Source organism: Zootoca vivipara, chromosome 17 (genome assembly GCF_963506605.1).
Source record: "Zootoca vivipara chromosome 17, rZooViv1.1, whole genome shotgun sequence".
NCBI classification, from domain to species: Eukaryota; Metazoa; Chordata; class Lepidosauria; order Squamata; family Lacertidae; genus Zootoca; species Zootoca vivipara.
Genome location: NC_083292.1, coordinates 20,599,369 through 20,612,762, shown reverse-complemented (window position 1 = coordinate 20,612,762; position 13,394 = coordinate 20,599,369). Strand labels below are relative to the sequence as shown.

At 46.2% G+C, this 13,394-nt stretch overlaps 1 protein-coding gene across 6 annotated transcripts in view; it reads right to left on the bottom strand.

Annotated features, from left to right (window-relative positions):
- The window catches only part of TAOK3 (TAO kinase 3), a 122,800-nt gene that overhangs the window by 34,685 nt on the left and 74,721 nt on the right, over positions 1–13,394 (bottom strand). For all 6 annotated transcript variants that reach the window (XM_035099363.2, XM_035099367.2, XM_060269985.1 and 3 more), the window contains one exon: positions 9,674–9,808. In XM_035099363.2, coding sequence (XP_034955254.1) covers positions 9,674–9,808 — 135 coding nt within the window. The remainder of the gene's footprint in view (positions 1–9,673; positions 9,809–13,394) is intronic.

The following is a 13,394-nucleotide window of genomic DNA, read 5'->3' as shown; positions in this document are numbered from 1 at the left end:
CGAGGGGGTACTAATACTGACCTATGTTACAGGGCTTTGAAAACACTCTCACACTGTATAAGTGTGTACTGCTGTCGTGATCCCAGGAACAGCGCAATGAATTTGCCCAAACAAACTCTTTCTCTTGGACACACATCGCTTACAGACTCTGAGGTGGTTAGTTCAGATAGGAGTCTCTCTCTCTCTCTCCCTCCTTTGGTGACCTCTTTTGTGAGGACAGACACAAATACCTCATTTAAACTTTACTATGATACTGCTATCATCATTGATGTCCCTAAGGGAACAGCAGGAATGGATTTTAAAACCTAATATGGAAAGAAGTGAAAGAATGATTCATGGAGAGAGAAGAGGAATGGCTGGGCCAGAGCTTTAAAAGAACACGGGGCTTTTTGAAGCCAAACAATACAAGGAGCTCCCTTTTTACGGAGCCAGACCTAATAGTGCCTCCCATTCAGCACTGTCCACCCTTTCCAGGGTCCCAGACAGAGATCTCTTTCAGCGCTGATCGCACACAACCCTTTAAGCGGAGATGCAGGGAACTGAACATGGAACCTTACCCATGCCTTGATTTAATGGTGGCATCTTGTTCTGGTGGTTGCCAGGGTCCCTACCTTGATCGCCTGTGCACAAACCAGATACAGTAGTGGGACCTTTGCAACAGAGCTCCTTTCACAATGCAAAGAGCCAAAAAGCCAACGAAACAGAAACTAAATTGGGAGTGGCTAAAGCTGTAGCAAAACTGCAGAGCAAAGGGAATTAACACTGCAAGAGCAAGGGAGGAGAAACCCAGAGCAATGAGTTCTCACCATCAGCTCCTGGAAGAGCAATAAGTGGTCTGAGTAGGTCCAGTGTGGGCAGACATTTTCACAGGGGCTACTAAAAGGTTTTTACCTCCCCACCCCGTCTCCCATGGGTGGCTAATGTAGGGTGGTAGCTCATTGGAGATGGCTCATGGGGAGCTTGAATTGTTATTCAGCTGGGATGGGATTCAGTCTGAAAACTGCTTGTTTAAGGCCACGGGTGGGGTTCAGAATAGAGACATGGGGAACAGAACCTTTGCAGCACTGTCCATGGGCTGGAGGAGTTGGGGGCTTTTTTTGGGGGGGGGAAGGACACTTGTGGGTGGGGTGGGGATTTTACTTCCAAAACTGACTAGACACGAGGCTGCCAAATTCTCTATTAGAAGGGACAAGAACACAGTGCAATGTATTCCTCATCTCTAATAGGAGAGCTCCTGTTCAGGGCTCCAACTAGCTCAGAATAAGAGCCTTGTAATGCTTCCAGAAAGGGGGAGGGGAAGGTTTCAAGAAGAACATAAGGGGGGGGGAAGCACTTCAGTACTCATCCCCCCCCCCAACATCCTCAAATCTCTCCCCACCTGTTCTTAGGGATGTGGGAGCAATTCATTTTGCACCATCCCTCACCAAACCAGTATGTGAAGCTATTCTTTGAAAATCACACTTGCAATGCAGTTCTCCACCCAAAAAAATGTGTCCATTAGGAAAAAGGGCAAAAAGAAAAAAGCATGCATTGGTGAAAATAACATACAAAAATATATTGGGGAAATTTGCTTGCAAAAAATGTATGCATTGCGCAAAACTGCAAAGAAAGAGGCGCAGGATTTTTTGTACAGACTATGAAAAAAACATGCAAACTGAAGTGGAAATGGGGTGTGGTAAACTGAACTTGAGACTGGAAAAATGAGAAACTGGGAGAATCCCAAATGGATAAGATTCTTCCATCCCCACTTGTGCTATACAGTGCTGGTATGGAGGGATGTTTCTAGATACCAGTAGTAGGAAAAGGAAATGTGGGGTGATGAGATCCTCATGGTATGTATGCCCAGGAGTGGCTGGGGAATTGTTATTACTATTATTATTATTAATCCCCTAAGTTAGTCTTCCCCAGATGCTCTGGACTACACATCCCATCTTGCCCAATGGTCTGGGATGACAGGAGGTGTAGTCCAAAACACCATCATTATATTTATAAAATGTGTATACCACCCTTTATCCATAGATCTCAGGGTGGGTCATAGCATAAAAAATATATAAAGACAAAAAAATACATTATAAAAACAAGAACAAACCAAACCAAAAACCCTTCTCCCCCAACACATTTAAAAGGATATATGATGTTAGCTATCTTTGTTGTTTAGTCGTTTAGTCGTGTCCGACTCTTCGTGACCCCATGGACCATAGCACGCCAGGCACTATCTAGAGGGCACCAATTTGGGGGAGGATACCCTAAGCTGTAAGCTGTGATGAGTTAAAACAAGCCAATTCCCTTCTTCCATCCCCGCCCCCGCAGCTGACATCCTCAGCAGTTTATTCTAAATGCATAGATCTGCTTTCCCCACCCAGATCTTTGGGACTACAACTTCCATCAGCCGCAGCCTGCATGGGAGCGGGGGCTGATAAGCAGCACGCAGCCAACTATGTTCCGTGCCTTCTATAGATCTTGGAAGCCACTTAACATCAGTCTCTCTTGAAACCATATATATATATATATATATATATATATATATATATATATATATATATATATATAAATCATACTTGGGGATTGCCCTGAGTATGCAGCCCTTTATACACTCCCAATGGGCATGGTGCTAAGCAAAGGTTGGTATTAGAAGGAACGATGACAAAGAATGGGAGTGTCCGATACACCCCCATCAAGGCAGAAGACAATTGGGAGACACTATTCTAGCACTGGAGAGATTGGGGTGTTAAAGATTTGTACCTCCTTGCCATGCAATTTTAGCCTCTTTCACATGTTATTCGCATGAAAGGGACATCAAACAAGTACTGGGGGTTGGTGTTGCAGTCCTGTCCCAGCCTATGGCTCTGAGCACACTGCCTGGCTTGGCCTGGCCTCTAGATTAGTGGTTTTCAACCAGTGTGCTGTGGCACCCTGGGGCACCTTGAATGATGGTCAGGGGTGCCATGGGCAGCACTGGCCTCTGTCCCTCTTTCCTCCCCTCCCTCCACTGATGCCCTCACATCTCATTGCCTCTCAAAGGCTTGCATAGCTATTTATTGCAGCAGCCCTGGCTACAAGCTCCACAGGCGAATCTCTTTGGGGCGGGGGCAGCTCAGCGACCAGGGGAGGGAGCAGCAGCAGGGGAGAGGAGGCTGAGGGAATGCTCCACAAGGAAGGGTGTTTGAAAAAGGGTGGGAGGCTGCCAGCATTGCATGCAAGGGGTGACAAAACTGGGATCCTGAGCCCCACAGGGGTGCCAAAAAAAAGAATGTAGTTGGTCAAGGGAGCCGTGGACTCAAAAAGATTGAAAACCTCTGCTCTAGATAATTATATACTGTATTAAATGATGCACAGACCTGTATTTGTGTGTGTGTGCACAGTTGATGACCCCAAGACCATAAGAAATTGCTGGATCAAGCCAATGGCCCCTTAAGCAGAGGTTGGGTGAACATCTGTCATGGATGCTTTAGTCGAGATTCCTGCATTGCAGGAGGCTGGACCAGATGATCATCGGGGTCCCTTCCAATTCTACAATTCTATGAGTCTACCCCCTATGGGAAGCCCACAAGCAGGGCCTGAGAACAACAGCACTCTTTGCCCCACCTGGGGTTTCCAGCAACTGGTGTACGGAAGCATTGCTGCCTCTAACTGTGGAAGCAGAGCACAGCCACTGTGTCTAGTAGCCACCAATAGCCCTCTCCTCCATGAATTCGACAAATCCTCTTTTGAAGCCATCTAGGCTGGTAGGTATGTCATCTAGACACACATGCAGGCACCACAATTTAAGGAGGATATTGACAAGCTGGAACGTGTGCAGAGAAGGGCAACCAAGATGATGACCCTTGGAGTCCCTTCCAAGTCTACAATTCTATGATTCTATGTCCTTGTTCCCTGCTGCTTGTGCAATGCTCCCTTTATGAAAGCAGAACATGTGGGCTTTTTTCATGCCACTTTTTTTTTTGCATCCCCCCCCCCCGCCCGCAAAGTGACGGAACAGAAACATACAGCTAAGGAATGACACAAGTTAATAATGCACGTGGAAATAAGACAGAAGGGAAATCCCAGAAGTTAGAGACACCACTCCAGAAATTTGACACACTGGTTAAACTCGGGTGGTGTTGAATACACCTGATTGGCCTTCCACCCACATTTTCCCAGAAGCAGCCTTGGGCAATCAAGTATGTATGTATGTGTGTGTGTGTGTGTGTGTGTGTGTGTGTGTGTGTGTGTGTGTTATGTCTGGACTCTTCTCACATTCTGGTCACTCTCCAAATACGTACTCAGTCTGACTTAGCCATGAAGAGCACAGGATTAAGTTGCAGCTAAGCAAAGTTCCATGCTGCCGCAAATCTAACCCCCAGTGAACCAATACATGGCTACAGAACTGGCCATGGTCAGTTGAGGCAGCCTGAAGGTTAACGGTACCTTTTATGAACATTGTGTAGTCTCCCCACTACCTTGGGCATGGAGGGAACCTCAGCTAAATCCCTGAAATGCGGTTAAGGGCGAGAAGCCAATAATCAAAATGCCCATAGAATTGTTAAAAGGTCAAGGCCTACCCTACCATGACTACAGCTAAGCACGAGACCTTCTTCGTGGAGTTGTGAAGCTACACATCCAGTACTGCCCCAGGAGATGCACAGGTGGCTAATATGTTATAGGTTGCCTGCCTTGTATGTGAACAGAGGTTCATCTGGCTCTGGAAGGGTCAGAATAAGAGGTGGTGAACTGGCTGCCCGTGGGTGACACTGAGGCCCCAACACAACCTCATCATGCCATGGAAGGGCAGCTTCGTGTCTTGCATGGCCAACTGAAAACCCTCTCATTGGGAATGGGCCTGACACAGAGAGGCCTCTCAGGTAATCATGCAACTGAAGGGGGAGAGAAGCAGCTGGCAGGTCCTTTGCCCAGTGTGTATACAGCAGATTCTACCTGGCCAATGTGCTCTGAGGGGTACCTATGTGTCATCATTGGGCAGTTAGCCTCTAAGCAGGTAGCTTGGATAGAATCCAGCACTGTAGACTGAAGACATGCTGCTGCTTGCCAGTCCTTATATTTAAGATGCATTTGCACTGATGACATGAATACAAATGTCAAAATGTTCATATACTACTACTAGATCCACACACCCCATTTCTCTACCAGCTAATGACAAGCCAGGAAACCTCAGTTTGTATTCAAAACGGTGGTGATTTCTTCATGTCTGTGACACCATTTCCAATAATGTTTTTTTAATGTTAAAACACACACACACACATACACACCAAGTTAAAGGAATGAGAAAGGAAGGATAAGAAAGGGGTGGCGTAATCTAAATAGAAGGCAGTGTTAAAACGTTTGCAAGTTGCCCCACGGTTTTAGGATATGGCAGGTTATAACTGGAAATTAGTTAGAGCTCTGGTGTGGGGCACCTTTGGTGCTCAGATGTTGCTGAACTGCAACTTCCATCATGCTTGCCCATTGGCCATGCTTGCTGTGGCTGATGGGAGCTGTAGTTCAGCAACACCTATAGGACCCAAGGTTCCCCACTCCTGCTCTATCTGGTGCAGGACATGCAAGACAATAGAGGGCTCCATGAAGGAGGAGGAGGAGCCACATAGTGCAGCTAGATAAAAACAGTGCTTGCATGTTATATTGCATTTGCCAAGACTCAATCTCAGGGAGGGAGCCTCCAATCGGAAACCTTGGTGTCAAGGGCACTTCCCAGCCAAGGAATGCATACCACAGAGAGTTAACTCTTCATGGTCAAACATAACACTTGCTTCTACAGCTCTGGAAACCTATGCAAACCAATCTAGTGTCTAGGTAGCTATTCCCAGGAATGTGCTTTAAGGAGCAGTTGCAACAACTGGGGACCACTCCCCCTCCACCAGTTGATGTACCTTCGCCCTATGGGCTGTGGGTACATAGCCAGAGACTATGCCTGCATGGAAGCTGTTTCTGCTCTTGTTGCTTCAATGATCTCCTGGTTCTGGGAGACTGTGGTGCAGGGGAAGCACCCGGCACTTCACTTGCCTGGCTTGCCTCTTCCTCCTCCTGCCTCTGATTCTTGCCTCCTGGCTGGTACGGGTCCCCGCAGACCACTCCCCCCACTCCTGAGTCAGACTCCAGCCCCATTCCCCCCAGTACACACTCGAGGGCATCCTGCCAGTCCCTGGCACTTGGGAAGGCGATGGCTACTGGACTGGGTTATTGGTTCTCAAAGTGGGAATTTGCAGGGGGGTATTTTTAAGCACAGATAAAAGGCAAGAAAGAGGGGACATGATGGAAGTTTACAAAACTATGCACGGCACGAAGTTTTTCTCCTTGTCTCATAACACTAGAACTTGTGGACCTTGAATGAAGCTGAATGTTGAAGGCTCGGGACAGATGAAAGAAGTGTATTTTTCACCAGCACATAGTTAAGACTACGGAACTCGCTCTCACTGGAGGCAGTGATGGCCACCAACCTGGATGGCTTTAAGAGAGGATTGGGCGAAGTCATGGAGAAGAAGGCTATCAAGGGCTGCTAGCCATGGTGACTATGCTTTGCCTCCATGGTGACTATGCTTTGCCTCCATGGTATGAGGCAGCAATGCATCTGAATGCCAGTGGCTGGAAACCACAGGAGGGGAAACTGCTCTTGTGCTTGGGTCCTCTTGTGGGTTTCCAAAGCGGCATGTTTGGCAACTGTGAGAACAGGATGTTGGACTAGATGAGCCACTGGCCTGATCCAGCAGGCTCTTCTTCTGTTCTTAAGTGGAGATGTGGCATTTCCCTTTGTTTCTCCCAGCTCAGGTTTAGTTCTGCTTTCCTGGCTAGTTTATACTCCCTTCTCCTTTAACAGCAAACTCAGTCGATGAGTGCTGACAGGACTGGGAGACAAAAGGTGGCCATTGAGAACTGAGAGGGTGGGACCAACATGCAGGGTATTGGTGGGGAAACCTAGAAGTATCTCCAAAGCATTGAGGGTTGTATTCAACTTAGTATTACTCAAAGCACAGAAATTAATGGGCCTGAGTTAGTCATATCCATTAATTTCAATAGGTCTGCACAGAGTAAGGCTAATATTGGATGCAACCCTAAAAACAAAACAGGTAACCCCCAATTCCCAAATAGCACCCTAGTTGGGACTGACAATACTCAGTGTTCTCCAGGAACCATGGACTGTTGAGTGTCAAAAGCAGGGTGGAGAGGAAGGGAAGGGAAAACCTGGAGTGGTGGTGTACAAAACAGCTTGTTTCATCCCCTTGCAGCTTATAATATTCTGGATGTGGGCATGGCTGATTAAATGGCCAATCCTGAACAGGAGCACTCCTGTTAGATGGTGAGAATACACTGGAACATTTTGTAGCAGGTACAACTTTTGCATGCATTTAAAACACCACTGGTGGCAAGAATGAGGGGGAAAGAATACTGGTGAGATTTCATTTTCCTTGGCCATGCCTTTACTTTCAAGGAGTAAAAGGGAGGGGGGGCATTGTAAGTTTACCAGTGGTGATAACTGGATACACCAATGGCAGACACAGGAGGAGCCAGAGGGAAAACACGAGTGGTAGCTGGTTCTGTGTATCATACTATTCCCTTACCCCTCTTGGCAGACAGGTACCATGGGTCATAGTAATGCTCCTCCAGGTCTCCCAGGGGTTGTAACTACTGCTTAATGATTAGTGTGGTACTTGACCGTTTATGAGCTGCAATGGGAGGGGGCAAGATTTGGCGAAAGCCAACACTCACTTGTGAACAAATGGGTGTTGTGAATTCCCAAAATAGGTCCCCACATTGAGGACCTATACTAGCGAATGCTGGCAAAACGTATTTCGGCAACTGCCAACTTTTACTAGTGTCATCTTGGGAGATTTTTGGACTGTTGCATTTGGGGTTGTCAGTCTTGACATCCGCCACATTTTAGACACGGATATGCAAAAGTGAAATTCGTGAGATACTGATATACCGCTAGCATCAGAATTCCCTCCGCCCCAAAGAGTCATGCTTTGGACTGAGTAGTATTTTAGCAAGAGATTGAGAATGAGGGAACTGAATGACTGCGCTAAGTTACAACAGGACTGTATCCATTTCTACAAGGCAAGGGATGCACTGGTATAATTAGATGCCACAAGATTCGCTACCAAAGGAGAGAACACCCAAGGCCTCCGCTTGGATGAGGCGTGAGGCATGTTGCCGCCCTGAAGACGATCCTTCCATGCCCGTACAATCGGGTCAACCTGTAAGATCCGGAGGGAGCAGTTTCCCTTGCCACACTGGGGTGGGGGAACCACACACACACACACACACACACACACACACACACACACACACCCCTCCTGAGATCCATGCCAGCAGTGAGCATGAGCAATAATTCAAACTCGACTGCTTCAGCACAAGGGGTGGGGGAGATATGAAGCCTCTACCACTGCAAATTCGTTCTCAAACCACCATTGTCTAGAGCTAAAAAGAACCACTTTTGATGTGTCCTGAAGATCGGAGCGAGGGGGAGCATGAGGGAGGGGGCAAATGTGCTATGGAGAGGACTCAGGGAAATGGCAAAGGAGAAAAATCATTCAGCTACGAGGCAAGACAAAAAAAAAGCGGGGGGGGGGAGGGTTATCCATTGTAATTTCTGGGCTGGCTCAGGATGATGTCATAATGGCAGGCAGCAAATGCAACGGCCAAATGCTGGGCACCCTGTAAATCTCTCTGCCCATGTGACCTCTAATACTGATTTGGCCGAAATACCAAATATTTCTATCATTTTACATGTAGGAGATCGTTTCTGGTTTGTGAAGCATCACAACCCCTCCTCCATCCACTCTTGGGATACTGCTGCCAATTTCCAGCTGTGTGTGTGTGTTATAGGGAGAGAGGGAGTGTGTGTGTGTGTGAAAAGGAAAGGATGGGGGAGGAGGCAGAGACCTCACTCTCTACAAGCACACACCCCTTTCGCTACTACAAAGACATCACTAGCAATCACATTTGCAATAGTACAAATGCTGGCTGAACCACCGCCACCATCTCCTCTTGCCTGCTTTTTCTTGCACCCTTCAGTAAAAAAGAAAGAAGGGAAAAGAGGGGAAAAAACCCAGCCCTCTGTCATTTTATAGGAGTTGCCCGGTCCTTTATAGTGTCAAATGGGAACAATGCAGTTAGCCGTAAAATGAATGAATGAGAATGAATGAATGCAAACAGCTAAGCAATTCGCCATGAGAGGCGGCAGTGGTTCCTTCCACTGGTCAAACCATCAGCACTCATTAAAATTATAATCATCAATATCTCCAGTCACTCAGTCGTTCCCCACCCCCCACCCCTCCTCCTCCTCCTCCCAGACAGACAGAAATTATACTCAACAAAAATGGATGCAATTTGGAACAAACCAATCAGAGGGAAAAAAGAAAAGAAAGAAAAGCACCTCTTCCTTCCAAAAGCCACGTTTAAATTTCAAGCTGCTGCAAATAAATCCCAAATTGCTAAGAGATATTTTCAAAATATTCTGCAAAGGATTTTTTTTCTTTAAATAAATAAAAAACCCACCTCTCTCTCTCCCTCAATATCTAGTTGCTATGCCAACAAAAAGATAGAAAAAGAGAGAGAGAGAGAGAAAGAGGGCGTTGGGAGAGAATTCTTGACCCCTTCCCCAGACTGACACAGTCACATCAGAACGAGGAGGGGAGGAAAAAAAAAGGATAGCAGGGCAAGGGGTGTGGTGGCTGCTTACCAAAGATGCTGATTTGATTGTGGCAAAGCGTTCTCGGTTCCGGTAGTGGAGGGCCCGATTCTGGACTGAGTGGGTAGGCCGCAGCTCAGGCCTGCGCTCCCCGTGGCCCACCTCATCCCTTATGAATACATGATCCTGCAGAAATGGATGAAAACAAGGAGAAAGTCCAGTTGTGCTCTTTCTTCGCCGGCTGCCTCTCTTTCACCCCTCTTTTTGCACAAGCCCTGCTGTTTGAAATGCATAGTTTGGCTCTCTGCTAGTCCCTGCAGCTCTCACAGTACAAAATGAATAAGCAACACATTGCAGCCTTCAGTTAGGAATGTCAGCTGATCGCTAGTGGGATGCCTTCTGAATCCCTGGCAGATTTTTTTTTTAACCTCCAGAATTACATATGTGCAAAAAAGAGAATCAAAAACACAAAGCGCTGCAGAGCAGTCAGAGTCCTCAGAAGGGCTTGCTTAAAACACTGCACCCAAATAATCCCTTTAAAAACATGGTTTCCATGGCTAGCAAAGATGCTGCTGCTGCTGCTGGTGGTGCTGCTGCTGCTCCCTTTGAACACAGAAGCAAGGATCTGCCACATTCCCTTTTCCAGCCTGGATTTTCCTCTGGACTTGCTATCTGCTCTGAAGAAGAAGCATTTCTGTCTAAATAGATGCAGGATGGATGAGACCAGCCTCTCTCTGTGTGTCTTGTGCTGGAAAGACTCTGTGACCACTCAGGGATCCTGCTTTCTAGTCATGATCGTGCACGGTTCTAGCATTTTCTCTCCATAGCCTTGGAAAGGATTTTTTTTTTTTACATTTAAAGAGACAGAACACAGTTTAATACAAATGATCTTTGCTAAGTTTTTTCTTCTCTCCTGTGACCCAGAGCTTCAGGAAACAATGACACGATGGCCAGAATTCGTGTTTTAAGTGTCATACTGCCTCACACATTTTTAAATAAATAAATAAATAAATAAATAAATAAATAAATAAATAAATAAATAAATAAAATGGATGCATATGTCATTTGAGAAATTGCATTCTTCTTCCAGTGGCAAATGTCTGTGTCTTGGATCTGGGACATGGGAGTTTGAATTTCAGATCATCTGTGGACTATGTTGGATGGCCTTCAGTGCTGTGCTACCTCTCGGCCTCAGTAACTCGTCTGCATAATGGGAATAAATCAGTGGCCTACACACTGTGTCATTTCAGGCTATATATTATCATCTACTACTTATAAATTATTATATATGCCCAGATTTAAACAGACCACTAAAAAGAGAACCCTGTTATTGCAATTTAGAATAAAGAAAAGGCTACTTTTAAGCTGCCAGCCTCCAAGCTAGCGAAACTCTAATTTCCCCCCCCCCCAACATTTTTCAGTAAGGAAGAAGTCTGGTTGGATTCATCCTGCCATCTAGAGTAGCTCCAAGAAGCAGGGTGTGGCATACTAAGAACCCGAAAGCAAGGGTGGAGAACCTGTGGCCCTCGAGATGTTGTCGGGTTCGGACTCCCATCATCTCTGACCACTGGCCAGAGTTGACGGAAGCTGGAGTCCAACAACATCTGGAAGGCCCAACAGAAATAAGACCAAGCCCATCTAGACAGACATCCCATTTCCAGTGGCATCCAGAAAAGTATAAAATGAACTTTCCGCTTTTTCAGAAGTCGGAAGTCAGTGCCACTGGATTTTCATTCTTATTATGTGCAAAGGGACTGTAAAACCAAGGAATTGGTTCTAATGAACATAACAAATAATACAGAACCAGGGCACCGACTGGAGACCAGGTTTAAGGCAGCCCATAAGTCCTAAGACTATTTATTTTTAAAAGCAAGAATCAGGATGCTACTTCAGGGGTATTACTCTGCCTGCCCTACATGCACACGCAGTACTTCAAGGGAGTTTGGCCACATACCCTTGCTAACCAGCATGGGTCACCCACAGCTTCCTATGGATCAGTAAGCTCCATCAAAAGAACTGGCTCTCCTCTTATTTTTAGGTGTGATCAGAGACTGATTGTGCTAGGGTATGCCCCCTTCAAGATCAAGCAAGCAAACCACAGGCGATTAATTCAGAACGGCATGAAAAACCCACTCTACTTGCTACCAGGATCTGGTGACTCTTTCAAGTTACTCCAGGTCCCGATTATCCTCCTGAATCTAAACATGTTCCGAATGACCATTTTCATTTATTACATAGTGTTGATGCTATATAAAGCAATAAGAATTGGAACACCCCCACCAAATCACTGGGCAATGGACATTCAAGAAGTATTACTGCATGTTGATGTGTCATGTAAGCAAGGCCCCAGAGGCACTCTGGGCAAGTCATCCAGGTCCTAAAGACTGATCTTCAAAACAGAGAAATGGTCGTAGACAGAGCTGGCTTTTTGTAAAGGAACGCAATTAATTGCCAGTGTTAATGGGTTAGCGAATGCTTTGCTATATCCAGAAGGCTCTGTCTGTCACTTCTTCCCCATCCCTTTCAGCATATACTTGCATTTCTCCTCCTTCTTCTCACATCCATGTGGACCCCGTTCCAAATCAGTCTGTACTAAATATCTCTTTTGTACCTTCCGAGTAAGTGCAACCCTAATTATGCATGCTCCAGACTTTGAGAATCAACCTGTACCCCCAACCTGGTGCTTGCCAGATGTTTTGGACTGCAACTTCCATAACCACCACCAGATTTTGGCAATGCTGGCAAGGGCTGATGAGAGCTGGGAGCCCAGCAACTTCTCGAGGGTAGCAGGGTGGAGAAGGCTGTCCTAACAAAACCACCCAGAAGTTACCAGGGCAGTTCCATCGTGTTTCAATTCCAAATTAACCGTGAATCGGAAGCAAAATGGTATCAGACAGAGCACTTGTCGCATGTGGGTCTGCTCCCGTTTCCCCGTCCCTCCTAATTGACATGGGGCACATGAACAAGGATCAGGACCTCTTACCATTTCCCAGGAGACTTGTCATCGGATTTAAGTTCTGTATAACATTCAAAAAAGCCAACGGGATGGAACAAGGGCAAGTCTGCTGTCCATCCACGTAAGTCTAAATGGCTCTTGTGAGGATGCTTGCGGGACATAAATACAGGAAGGAGTAAGGTCTCTTCATTGGACTATGCAGGAGAGATGTTCAGAAGTCGAGCGAGCACATCCTTGAAACTCACTGATAATGGTTTAAAGCCATTGTTTCCTATCTGCCTGAATTGCAAACACAGCCAATCAACAGGCCAGTGTGTTTGTACGGGATGAAAATAACACTGTGTGGTTGTTATAATTGTTATTGTCTGCAGAACCTTTTCTAGAGGCTGTATCCAGGAGGACCTCTTCCATTTTCTGCTCTTTTTTCTTAGCTCTGTAAGTGTAGCGGATCACTAAATGAGAAGTCCTAAGGTGGTGCAGAAGCATCATCAGTGGAGGTTGCTTAACAGCAAGTTACACAAACATGGCTGGAATACTATCCGGGTAGCTTCTTCAGCATATCCAAGTACAACCAGTTCTTTGAATAAGGAAGCTTGAGGAAGGATTCCCATTTCCAGCAAGAGGAATTGACTCACGATGTGTCCAACATTGCCACTTTATGGTTTTCTAGTGCGGAAGAGTCTATGCTTGCAGGAAGGATGCAATGTTTATCCTAGGAAAAACTGACCAAGATTCTCCTTGACTGACAAGTGATGAAGTGCATCTTTCAGACCATAGCTGTTAATACAAATAGGGTAAGATGCATCTGGCACGTAA